Source organism: Panicum virgatum, chromosome 4N (genome assembly GCF_016808335.1).
Source record: "Panicum virgatum strain AP13 chromosome 4N, P.virgatum_v5, whole genome shotgun sequence".
NCBI classification, from domain to species: domain Eukaryota; kingdom Viridiplantae; phylum Streptophyta; class Magnoliopsida; order Poales; family Poaceae; genus Panicum; species Panicum virgatum.
The window spans coordinates 28747492-28760343 of record NC_053148.1 but is presented as its reverse complement, the minus strand read 5'-3'; the positions used below and the strand labels follow the sequence as shown (position 1 = coordinate 28760343).

General features: G+C 40.7%; 2 protein-coding genes across 11 annotated transcripts in view; one reads left to right on the top strand and one right to left on the bottom strand.

The window, feature by feature from the left end:
- Nucleotides 1-304: 304 nt before the first annotated feature.
- Nucleotides 305-4241, bottom strand: LOC120670027. The gene is made up of 4 exons (XM_039949992.1): nucleotides 3934-4241; nucleotides 3359-3562; nucleotides 1984-2067; nucleotides 305-1404 (listed from the first exon to the last, which is right to left on the bottom strand). Exons 1-4 carry the CDS (start codon nucleotides 4063-4065, stop codon nucleotides 736-738), a joined length of 1089 nt encoding a protein of 362 aa, XP_039805926.1. The 5' UTR covers nucleotides 4066-4241; the 3' UTR covers nucleotides 305-735.
- A 3884-nt stretch (nucleotides 4242-8125) lies between these two features.
- The window catches only part of LOC120670024 (protein SWEETIE-like), a 43094-nt gene continuing 38367 nt past the window's right edge, over nucleotides 8126-12852 (top strand). For 5 of the 10 annotated variants that reach the window (XM_039949982.1, XM_039949985.1, XM_039949981.1 and 2 more), the window contains exons 1-7: nucleotides 8158-8423; nucleotides 8812-9019; nucleotides 10528-10634; nucleotides 11183-11419; nucleotides 11516-11605; nucleotides 11673-11760; nucleotides 12594-12658. In XM_039949982.1, coding sequence (XP_039805916.1) covers nucleotides 8259-8423; nucleotides 8812-9019; nucleotides 10528-10634; nucleotides 11183-11419; nucleotides 11516-11605; nucleotides 11673-11760; nucleotides 12594-12658 — 960 coding nt within the window. In that variant the 5' untranslated portion in view covers nucleotides 8158-8258. Of the gene's footprint in view, nucleotides 8424-8811; nucleotides 9020-10527; nucleotides 10635-11182; nucleotides 11420-11515; nucleotides 11606-11672; nucleotides 11761-12593; nucleotides 12659-12852 lie in introns of all 10 variants that reach the window. The other 5 variants (XM_039949988.1, XM_039949986.1, XM_039949987.1 and 2 more) reach the window with 4 other exon arrangements.

Genomic DNA, 12852 nt, shown 5'->3' with positions numbered 1-12852 from the left:
TCGGTTTCTTTTCTATAACCCATGAATTTGAGCCAGGCCACAATTTCAGCCTTGGTAAGTCGCGGGATGTCGCTTCCAATTCTAGGTGCAACCAAACAGACTGGTTCAAGAAACTAATTCCAACTCAGACTATTTTCATAATCCAAGCGGACCCAGATGATTGACTTCATAGAAGCAGGTAACGCTATACCCAGAGTCAGGTTCAGGGCAAACGCATTCTGTGACCGGATACAAGACAACTTTGGCAATCTCCCCTCACATTCTGATGCATATTTGTGCACATCTACACAAGTTACATGCAGAATAATTCACAGTTTGTTGATCCCCCAATGTACAGAAAAGAACAGTATACTGTGTACAACACATCCATGCGTTAATGATATTATCAAATAAGGGGTTTAATATGGACATGGAATTCTATACATGATGAGACAATTACAAGAATCTGACAGATGCTTCTGCATACAGGCCTAAGGTTGCAGTAATGACTCATTCATTCTACACAAAAATCTCAAAAAACCTTTGTTCTGTTGTCTACTTCGCGGCATAAAAAGCATGACTGTTTTGTCTTCTCTTCAACCTACATGATTTCTACTACCTAGACACAGCATTCCCTGACTTCTTTTTTCATCATGAAGAATAGCTCCAATCTTCTCCATGAGACAAAAAACATGATCAGTAGACACTCAACAGGAGATGTCAAAGTCTGAACTGAAACAACAATGCTGGCATAGGTCACTTCATCAAATCCAAGAACACAAAGCCATTCCACAAGCTATGCAACACCATCGACGCCAGTAGGTTGCGAGATCTCGCAAAGACACCTCCCATCACTACCCCGAGAAATATCAAAGGCATAACCCTTTGCGCATTGAAGTGTGCGAGTGCAAAAGCTGCAGCACTTGCTAGGATCGACCACGGAAGTGGCATGTACCGCGTTAGAGATGGGAGAAGGAATCCTCGGAACACAATCTCTTCCCATATAGGTGCACATACTGTGACTACCACTGCATACAGGGCCATTGCAACTGGGTCACGGGCCACAATGGACTGTTCTACACTGGACACCCCGACGACTGGACCTAGGGACGTTGGAACCAGGCTGATGTTTATGTGAGAAAGCAGATTGACTAACGGGAATAACAGACACCCCAACACTACATCCAAAAGCCATCTGCCCTTCAAATTGAACTCAAACCAGCCTGGAGGAAGGGGCTGGAATCTACCAAGGCATTGGTGAAGAATTGCAATCCCAGCAAGGCCTTCTGTTATGTCTGTCAAAAGGCTATACAGTGCTTGGCCCCTATGTGTCAATATTTCCTTGCTAAAGCCAGCAGCATGAGCCAAGAATGGGACTATCCAAGAACCCACAAACCAAAATGTGGCAATCCATAAAATCATGACCTGCATTTATAAATTACAAATGAGTAATTTTTTCTTAATAACACATTTCATTTAAATTGCTCATGTCCTAAGCGATCACTAGCTTCACTGAACGCCTCTGATTTAACTAATTACTTTAGACAATCAACAACCAAGCAAACCCTCCAGGTGAATCTAGGCCTCAAAAGATGCCATACATCATTCATTTCTATTACATGTACAAACCTATAACAACCTAAATTATCAGGTAGAAGATATACCATAACTAAACACAGAGATGAATGTACAAAATTCTGATTTGTATTGTACAACAACAACAACAACAACAACAAGCCACCAACCAAGTTTGGGTGGCCAAATTCTCAATTGTAATATAAATACAAACAAAACCATGCTATAAGATCTGCTAAAGCCTAAAAAAATCATAGCAGTATATTGGGTTCAAGACTATAGTTTTTTAAATTTCTACAGCCTACCAACAATCAATGTGAAAAATAGCTTTACAACAAGTCATTCAATCATAGAAAACAAGAAGCTGCCAATGAGCATTAGTGCAACAGCCAGAGGGGGAAACCTCAGAAGATGGATGGAAGAACTAACCTGAGCAATGGTTTGTCCAGTCCAAGGTACCGTCCAGCGTTCTGTCTGAAATCTTAATATTCTGTGTTGTAAATTTTCCTTTATCTGAAACACAAATTAAAATTCTCACTTGCCATAGAATGAAAATATCCTTATGATGATCAGCAAATAAAATATTATCAGACAATTATTGCTCTAAGAAACAAAATACAAAGTAGGAGCAGTAACTTTTTTACAGTGCATATTTTCAATAAGATAATGAAGAATTTGCTGCTGGGTGAATTACTTAATCCGTCTAATGGTTTGGTATTTACAACACTGTTGCATTAAAAAAAGAGTGCAATTTAGATTTACTGGTGGGAAAGCATGTGTGGTACCAATCTATAGATTTGGCGATAAAGTGTAGCATAAATGCAGCCAGGCACCCTGGCCCATAGAGGGCAAATACAGTCTTCTAACACCCTCAAATTGCTTTATTTTTGTTCCAAGCAAAGCAATAGACAGTAGCTGGACAGCATGCATGCCACAATCATTTCCTTTTGTCACTTCTCATACTGTATGTGCCTTATAAAGTTATAATGAAACATCCAGGAAATGCTGCATCACTGGCACTAAAGAGATGCTTGTAAGCTTATATTAGGTCCATATCTTGCTCTCTGAAGAGTGCTCAGAGTTGAATGTCCTTGTCAGAAAACTAATGGATTATGTCATATCGGTAATACCAGTTATTTACTTATTTAATTCTATCAGTGCAGTTTAGCATATTTTTCAATATAATTTCATCAAAACCCAATAATGATTCCATTTCTCATGTCATTACAAGTATGAAGTTTGGTCAGTTAAACACTTAGCAAATAACTTTTGTGTTGGGGGGTGGCCAAATGCTGCGATTGGTACTATATATAAATGCATATAACTCATTTTGCAATCTGCTCTGATTAATAATTACAGATTTAACACAATATGCAAATTGACATATAAAAACAGTTCATTCCAAGTAACACTTAATTCATGGTACAGAAAAATAGAATAAATGATTTAAAAATGATCCATTCCATTGGCTACCAAGAATAAATGGAATCAGGAAATCTTAAGAAATTGCACTGGGATTTTTAAACAGACCTATAAACTGCACCAGGATAACTGAAATAGACACCATCTACATATTCTATAGTATTTTTAAATTATGACAATCTTATGATATTTCAGCTTCTTAAATGAAATTGCATCAGATAATCAAGGCAATATAAGTCAAGAATTTAGTTATGGGGTAGGGTTAGATTTGTTGTACCCTAAAGAATACTGAGCATCCAGTCCATATAGCACATTCTATGTCCAAATTTACTAGAGTACAAATTACAAACATGTCAGAATGCAGCAAATAAGACAGACTTGCCTTCTGCATTTGCAGGAACCAACCCCTATCCTTGAAATTCTGCTCCTGCTGCCCATTTGAACTTCCCACCTCCTCCTCCTCTTTCGCCTCTGCAGCACTGAAGCCATCTGATTGAGCAATATACTTGAAGCCACCATCATCACCAGATGTCGTTGGAACATCCGGATCATTTCTGAAGCACGAGACGTGCCACAATCTCCATTCCTAAACGTTCAAAGAAAAAAGAGAAAGTATAGGCCCGAATTATTACACGAAAAAAATGCCTAACGAGGAACAGATTGGCTAGGCAGATAACATTCATCAGGCAACGTGCAAAACTGCAGTTCTGAGAAGTGAGAACGAACTGGATACATTAATCACTACAGTATAAGAGCTTATTTAACCAGTTTAGAACTCTAACTTGTAAACAGTCAGCAAACACAACAAACATGGAAGGTTGGAACCTAGATTCAACCAGCAAAATGCAAAATTCAACAAACCTTAGCAACCTAAGAGGGCAAGGTACTGCTATAACGAAGATTTAGCTGCGCCCAATACACCCGCCCAGGTAGAATCGAGTGGTTGGAGCACCGTACCTTGGCTGGAGCCGCCCTCCGACTCCGAGGCCCGAAGCCGAGCGCCGGCCTCGCGGCGGAGGGAGGTGGGAGCCAAACCCTAACGAATGGGGGCCGTAGAGAGGGAGGGGAGAGGAAGGAGGCGGAGGACATGGGTGGGGCGGGACGGAAGAGGCGCCACGGCCGACGGCTCCAGGGAGGGCGCTTGCCTCCAGCCTCTCGATCCGACTCCCCACGGCGACACGGCTCCGCACGCCGCCGCGGAGGGAGGGAGGTAGCTAGGTAGGAGGCCCGAGGCCAGCAGGATAATACCCCCACCACTATTTTTATTTATTTTGTTTTACATTACAAGCATATGTATTTGGAACAATTTTTTATTTTTTTATAAGAACCTATTCGGAGCAATTTGACTTGAGTGAGCACTCTGCGCGCACCCAATGTGCGAAGGATTAAGGAGAACACAAGTGGTACTATCAGAACGTATTTGATGGAAACCACAATTTTCATAAAAATTTATATAAATAATTATAAAAAGTCATCTAAATTTATCAAAAAAATGACACATATAAATGATATGATGATATACAACCTTATAAAATATCTTGTCCAAACTCAACTTCGTTTGCAAGATATAAAAATAATTATTTTTATATCTTGCAAACGAAGTTGAGTTTGGACAAGATATTTTACAATGCTGTGTATCATCATATCATCTACATGTGTAATTTTTATGGTGAATTTAGACGATTTTTTTGTTGTGATTTGCACTGGTTTTCATGAGGATTGCGGTTTTCGCCAGATATGTTCACACGGTTTTCCGCCAGATATGTTCACATACAATATAGTGCGCGTACTAGCGTTACGGTGACGGACCTATGAGAGTGAAGCATTCATGAGAACACAAAAGTCAACGGCCCTAGCATACAACATAGTGCATGTACTAACGCTACGGTGGCATCTTATGAGTGCGAAGCATTCAGAAGAATACAAAGTCGACGACACTGCTATACAGCATAGTGCATGTACTAATGGTGATGGCTTAAAAATAGATTAAGGTTAGTGCTAAAATTTATAATTTTGCTGAGAATGTGTAATATCTTCTGAAATGGCACAACTACTTGCAAAAATTACATGTAATATGATGCATATTATTATCGTTATTGGTTTTAAGTATCAATTTCCATTTGGCCCGCGGTCCATAGGCCCGGTATGGAGCCAAAATTCTTGGCCTGACTCAAACCCGGCCCGCCCCGTAGTCTTTCGTGACTGGGCTAGTCCGGCCTGATACCTCATGTTGAGCTTGGTCCGTCCTCCGGCACAACAGGCGGCCCAATCTGGCCGGGCACCTAGGGTTTATATAAAACCCGGCGGCCAACTTCCCTCCACTCCACTCCCAACCTAGCTCATTCGGCCCCCTCCTCGCCGCCTCCTCACCTCCCTGGCTCCCTCCTCTCCATGCCTCCTCCTGTTGCCCTCGCATATATATGTCCATTCAGGCCGCCCAATCCAGCCTGGGCACGGGCGCGGCCTAGCCCGACCTTCACCATGTCGTGCCTGGTCTAGCCCTATTTGTTAGCAAATCATGCCGGGCCAGCCCACAGGCTTCATCAGTGGCCCAGGCACGAGCCCACGGGTTGGTTCCGTGGGGGACTAACCTGTGAAGCACGCCCATGTGGGCGGAGCTACCCTATCCGCGGGGTGGGACGACCGCCCCAGCTATCAGCAGGCTCGTCTCAAGACCTCGCATATTTTTCCGGCCACCGCCCTTTGCCGCCCTCCATCAGGCCTCCATGGCTGCCTTTTAGGCGCGAGATGGAGATCAAACGAGCAAGAAGAAAGCAGAGTTGCAGCTGGACTAGATTTGTATCAATGAGCCAGCACATCCCAACACGAAATAGCCGCCCAGAGGCCAAAACCCAATACTACTATCACTTGTTCTGGTCTTCAGACTCCAGAACCCAACACCCCTTCTCTTCCTCTTCGCACCGCAGCAGCCAGCATTCCAAGCGGCGGCGGCTGCCGTGTGAGGTAATTTTTAGTTCCTCAGTGCTTTGCTAGTGCCTAGTAACATGTGTATTCTTACAAAATTCATTATCATTTGAGTCATATGATCATTATTATTATTATAAACTGTTGATAGCGTATTGGCGCAAGAACAACAAATGTATTCTTCAAATTTAAGGTACTATTCTAAAACTTTGCTTAAAATTTGTAAGATTCCGATGTGTGAAAGCGTTAATGCGGTCTGAATAGGTTATTATTTGGATTAGTCTCTAAATCGCCCAACCTATAATAATTTTGAGTCCGCCACCCCATGCCCACAAACAGCATGCCTGTGCTAACTCACCGTCTGCTATGCAATTAACTACCTCATCAACTCCACATTTTATTTTTCATTCAGAAACAACCAAAACCATTCAAAATCATAGTACAATTGGCGCAAAAAAGCAACGAAATAAACAAAAATTCACTACTTCATTATTGCCAAGTGATGATAGAAATTATACATCTGTTTACACTTGATGTGTGAGATCAGATATTAGTTGCCTCATTAAAAACCTTCCGGTCAGGCCCAGATGGTTCGCCAAAGCTGGAAGCGGGCCGAGAATTCGCCTCCAACCGCGGATGATGCATTGCCGTGCTTGCCATCAGCGATGGAGACCATGCAGCGGTGTTTAGCATGATGGTCTCATTCATATCATACGACCGCAAATGTGTTTGTTGAAATGCTCAAGCCAGCTGCTCCTAGTTTCTTCTGAATCTGTTCGTGTGTTATTAATTACTAGTTCGTCAACTGCTATGAACGGTGACCAATTGCACGTACAGTATGTTCAATTGCTAACCATGCAAATTCCTCTAAGAACTTTTTCCCAACTGAATTTCTGAATCTGTTTGATGGTTTCTGAATAAGAGGAGTGACGCGATGGCAGGGAGGCAGGGCGCGCATGGCGCCAGATCGGAGATGGGGTCGCGTGAGCAGGCGGAGTAACTGTTGGACATGGGCGGAATTGTAAGATGTCGCCAGGGGTTAAGGTTGGCACCAAGATTTGTCCTACTTTATTTTTTAGTTATAAAGATATTATAATCTATGCAGGTATTGAATCTAATTGCTTCGAATTAATTGCTTCGAATTGCTCGTGAATTTTTTTAGTCTGCTGTTTTTTAGATTGTACCGAATTCTAAAATGTATGTTGAAATTTTGATAAAGTATACCTTAAGTTCTATTATCCTACCACTGCGATGAATAGATTTGGCGCACGAGCAACCTCCAAACCCGCCCGACCGCCGAACTCTGAGGCATTGGCATCACACTCTATCACTCCGGAGAAGAAATCTCCAAATCGATAAAATTCGTAGATTGATAGAGCGTTATATTTCGAAAAGACTCGCTATTTAAGGGTTAAAAGAAATAAGGTACGCGAATTTAGGGCCTATTTAGATCACACCCCCATAAACATGTAAACACAAAAAAACATCATATCTAATGTTTCGACACATGTATGGAGTACTAAATGAAGTCTATTTACAAAACTTTTTGCATGAATAGGCTGTAAATCGCGAGACAAATCTAATGAGGCTACTTAATCTATGATTTACAACAGTGATGCTACAATACCATCAGCTAATTATTGATTAATCATGGATTAATTAGTATCATTAGATTCGTCTCGCGATTTACAACCCATCTGTGCAAAAAATTTTATAAATAGACTTCATTTAGTACTTCAAATTAACAAGATTCCAACACAAAAATTTTTGCGCGTGGAACTAAGAGCATCTCCAAGAGTTTGCCATATTTTACTTGGCATATCTTGTGTTTTGCCAACTTGTAAAAAAATATGCAAAATAAAAAAAGAGCTTATCTCCAACAGTTTGGCATAATTCACTTGCCAAATCCAGATCTAACTTACATCAGGAACTCTGAGAGAGAAATAAAATTATATTTACGCCCTTCCACCTCTTGAAAACTTAAATCAGGAACCCTTCTCTGTTATTTATTTCTTTTTTCACCCTCCCACCTGACTAGAAACCACGATGCCAACCGCGCGCCGCGCGCGTATATTTACGCGTTGGAGGCTGATTTTTCTCAAGTTGCCAAAAATTGCCAAGTCTTTTGTCAAACTGTTGGAAAAATATTTTTAATGTTTTTACCAAAAATCAAAGATGACAACTCGATTTGTCAAAATGACGGAGATGCTCTAAACACGGCCTTAACGTCAAATATTAAAATTTGTCCGCAGTCCCAGATCCCAAATCGCAACACCTCATGCCCCGGCGGCTCGTAGATCTCGCTTGAGCAAGACGAGCCCCAAACACCCGTCACGCACTCCCGCCGCCCCCACCCCATGGCGAAGAGCGGCGGCGGGGAGCCCATACCGCTGTCGCGGTTCGGCGCGCTGGTGGCGCAGCTCGAATCCGTGGTGGCTTCGGCCAGGCAGAAGACACCCGACGCGCTCCTCTGCTTCGACCTCCTCTCTGAGCTCTCCGCCGCCATCAACGAGGCCCCCAAGGTCCGTCCGTCCCCCGCCGACGTCATTTCCTAGCGCGCAGATTTATTCCATTGGAGTAATGCGCGCACCTGTACGTCTGCTGATGTCCCTGTGATTGTGCGGGTTCCCTCCCAGTGGATCTCTAGCATGTTCCTCTGCCTGAATTGGCTCGCTATCTCGCTGCTAAGTTTTGCACTTATTTTTTTTTCTCGAACGCGCAGGAGAACTGCGCATCAATATATTAAGTATATATTTTTTTCACTTATCCTTGCATAGCAATGTGATCTCCACTCTAGCAACTTGCTCTGTTCATGTGGTTGGCACACGCAGCCTATCGTGATTTGAATGGAAGACCGGCTGGATAATGCTGATGTTGAAATCGTATGTTTTGGTGTTGCTATTTACGCAGGAGACCATACAGCTTTGGCAAAGGAAATGCGAGGATGCTCTCCAATCCTTGCTCGTCCTTGGGGCTCGGCGCCCTGTTCGGCACTTGGCGTCATCAGCGATGGGCAGAATAATTGAGAAAGGCGATGCAATATCTGTATACTCGAGGGCGAGTACCTTGCAGGGGTGGTTGGTAGATGTGAAAAGAGCAGAGCCCACGGCATGTGCAGGTTAGGAATTGCAATTTTGTATTTCTAGATTCCTTGTTTGAATCATTACTCATCTGTTTAGAAATTCATTTGTTCAGCATCATATTAATGACAAAGTGAAATCATATCAGATCAGTCGACTGATCTTGCAAAATGAGCATGTACAATGTAGTAATGCACTCCTACAACGCATTGTGTTGTGGCCAGCCAGTTATGGACCACCAGGGCTTACAGCTGCTGCAGCCCTTCTATTTGATTTTGCAGCGAGTGAGTTAACAATTTCCAAAATGCCACTTCACTGAGCTGTAAGAACTTTAACTCAATTTTCCTATCGAAGACATGGCTTGATTTCCACTGACGCTGCACCAAGTGAAGCCTTCACAATCTCCCCCTGATTCACCCAGTTGGAAAAAAAAGGGTAGAGAAGTGAATTTTTTCGGAAGTATAGGAAAAATTCGATAGGTGGTATTGCTTTTGAAAATACCATATTTTTCTCTTTCTAAATATGATTAGCACAAAAAGGAACATGTAACACAGCAGGGTGGTATTGTGGTAAGACTATTGCTAAAGTTTGAGAAGATCATGGATGAAAAGAAAATAATCAAGGAAAGAAGCGGCTTTGGTACAAAAGGAAAACTAACACTTCACTTATCAGGCATAAGCTTTGTAGGCGCCTTTAGATGATGAATACATATATCTATATTTTTCTGGAGTTGAGCTATCCTCATAGGCTCAAAGTTTCAAACTTTAGTCATAAATACACAAATATGCATGAATTTGCTGTACCCTTTGGCCCTTCATTCTCTGGGCCTAACTGGAAACATTCAGCAGTGGAGATCAGAGGATGTACTGAGTTGTCCATGGGGAAATAAGTTCCATTATAGCAAGTCCATAACTCTTTCTTGAAATAAGGCATGGACAAACTGAAAGACAGAGGTGTACTTCTGTTCCTTTCAACTTGCTCTGGCTAGAATGAAAGATTAAGAATGGATGAAATGGACCAAATTTGTGAACACAGAAAGAGTGTCCAGTTGATTGGTTTTAGCTGCCAAGGCTTGAGGGTACTCAGTATTGGCGTTGGGTTTTGTTATGTACATGAGAGCCCTAAGCATAGCTGGATTCAGTTTCCTTTGTCATACGTTAAGGTTTTGCCAAACCCTGGACTAAACCAAGGATGGGGCAGGTAAGTATTTTATAGTCAGAATCCCTTGCCAAGTGCAGCAAACCAAAATCAGTTTTGCTAACATATAAAAGCTCCCCAAAATCTGTTCTTAAAATTTCAATAAACTGATCATACAAACAACCTTTAAGATTACCAGAGAGGTTTCGGTCTTATCTGCCGAAACAGCACTGTCATGATGTAGTAACACATTTTCTTCTTACATGTCTTGTGCAATGAGATGCTGATGTCTCAATTTCTTGTTGAGGCCAGGCTATAGTGCTGTATATTATCTCGCGATCACCTTATTCATTTTTATTATTCATTCTGTTTTTTTATAATTTAATAGAAACCAATAATTTCCAAACAGGTGCAGCACAATGCCTTGGAGAAATTTATCGTTTATTTGGGCGCAAGATTACTGCAGGGCTAATTGAGACATCAAGCATTGTAGCCAAACTTATGAAGTATCATGAGGTTGTATGCTTCCCTGCAATTCCGTTACTGTTCTATACTTCCTCATTCTTATGTCTTCTTTAGAAAATCTGACTGTTCACAATTCTTTGTTCTTTGTCTGCATTTTTCCAAAAGTTATTTTGCAATACATCATTTGTTTTAGATATATGAATTTTTGTATTAGATTATCTAGAAATAATGATTCTGTAAGATGAGAAATTGCTGCAATGGATTACCTGTTGATTCCTTATTCATTGCTTTCTTTCTAATCTCTAGGAACCTTGCTTTCTTTCTAATCTCTAAGAAACTCTGATGCTCTTGAACTATTGCTTGTGATGTCCAGCATTCTCCATTTTGATGATTATGTCATGTGTTAGATGTATATACATCCCTATGTATTTTATCACTTGTATAGGGTGCTTTATGCACATTTGTACATCCATATCTGCCCCTTTGTGGCATTGCAATAGAGTTGAGTTGCTCATTCCTAACATCATGGACTCATGGGTCCTATTCACTTTCTACTAGTAAAAAGAAATTCTGACAATGCTCTTAAACAAAAATGTCAGGACTTTGTGAGACAAGATGCTCTTCTCTTGCTTGAAAATGCATTGGAAGGCTCTGGTGGTGGTGGTGGTGGTGCAGCTTATCAGGAAGCTTTCCGTATCATCATGCGAGGAGGTGTAAGTGATAAATCATTCATTGTCAGAGTAGCGGCAGTACGCTGCTTGAAGGCATTTGCTAATATCGGGGGGCCTGGGCTGGGGATGGCTGAATTTGATAATTCAATGTCTTATTGTGTCAAGGTATTGTTTATTACCCTGCTTTCTCATGGGTACTGCAACTCAGCTTGCTCAAAACCATATGCTGAATCAGTTCCTTTTATTGATGTTTTGTCATAGGGTTTGGAAGATAGTGTATCTTCAGTTAGAGATTCATTTGCTGAAGCACTTGGCGCCATACTTGCTCTTTCAGTGAACCCAGATGCCCAGGTATATATACTTTTTCACCTTTTTAACTGTTTCCTTTTTATGATTTATATATGAGTGTATTTGATAGGTGAAGAAAGGAGGGAAAAAGCAAACTGCTTCTGCGAAGAAATTTGAAGATGGTGTACAGAAGCATTTGATTGTTCCATTTATCAAAGGTGAAACAAAATTCTATCCTACTTGTGGATGATCAAATACATCTAATTACATGAATTTAGTGCTATGAAAAGAAATGTTTACATTTTCATTATCATTCTTAAATGAAATTTAAATTAATTTCTTATTTTCAGAAAACTGAGAAATGAAAAATTCCATGCTTTTATGTCTTTTTTTTTTCTTTTTAACTTTTCCATGCACCTTCGTATCTGTACTTTCCTTGCTGTTCTAATTAAGATAATCTCTATTGAAACCATCAGTTGTTCATCTAGTATAACCAAAATTTATTCCGACAAATACAATATTTTAAAGGTCGTTATGGCTTATATTCTCAGTTACTACCAGTTTTGGGACATGATCCTGTGGTCTACTCGATTGGATCTTCCTGGTGCTTAGGCTAACTCTGGTCGGAGTGGTTCTTGGAAGGCTTATTTGTTGGACAAAATGGTTGACAATTTGTTGTATGAGAAAAATTTTCTTATGATATCAGTTAGTTATTTGTGTCTTATCTGTTACTTAATAGATTATTATTTAGATTCATTCTATCTTAATTTGTTAGGCGTGTTCCTCTTATATAAAAATGCCTAATGTAATCTCCATTCTCAAGCAAGAAAGAAGAAGGATTACATCAGCCTTAGAGAAGATTGGATGGGCCTTCTTTTCTTGTTCTTCTTTGTGTTCTGTAATGTTTAGAGTTTATGTTATGGTACCCTTTGAACAATGCTGCAAACTTTTGTTTAGGGATTATTCATTCATTGTCAAGATAGCTTTGATGTCTGAAAAATCTCCATTCTTATGTGCACTGAGCCCAGTATTTCTTAATTTCAAATTGCAGCAAATGGGGCTAATGTAAAAAAACTCCGGATTGGTTTGGCTTTGTCATGGGTGTTCTTTCTACAGGTAATTTTTGTTTAGAAATAGAGGTAAACTAGGAAGTATGAAAGATAATAATAGCAAATGACTGAAAAAATTAGGTAATTAATAACATGGCACATTTTGTGCTAGAAGAGCACAGCAGATAGCTTTTTGAGTGTATACAATATTATGCAAACAAAAGTAAAATAATGCCTTGCTAGTTATCATGAATGCACAGA

Excerpts from the sequence above, each read along its gene's own strand:
- LOC120670027 (XM_039949992.1), bottom strand. The coding sequence starts at position 4,065 with ATGTCCTCCGCCTCCTTCCTCTCCCCTCCCTCTCTACGGCCCCCATTC. Across the intron at positions 2,068-3,358 it reads GGTTCCTGCAAATGCAGAAG|ATAAAGGAAAATTTACAACA; the intron begins GCAAGTCTGTCT and ends TTTGTGTTTCAG. Across the intron at positions 1,405-1,983 it reads CTGGACAAACCATTGCTCAG|GTCATGATTTTATGGATTGC; the intron begins GTTAGTTCTTCC and ends TTATAAATGCAG.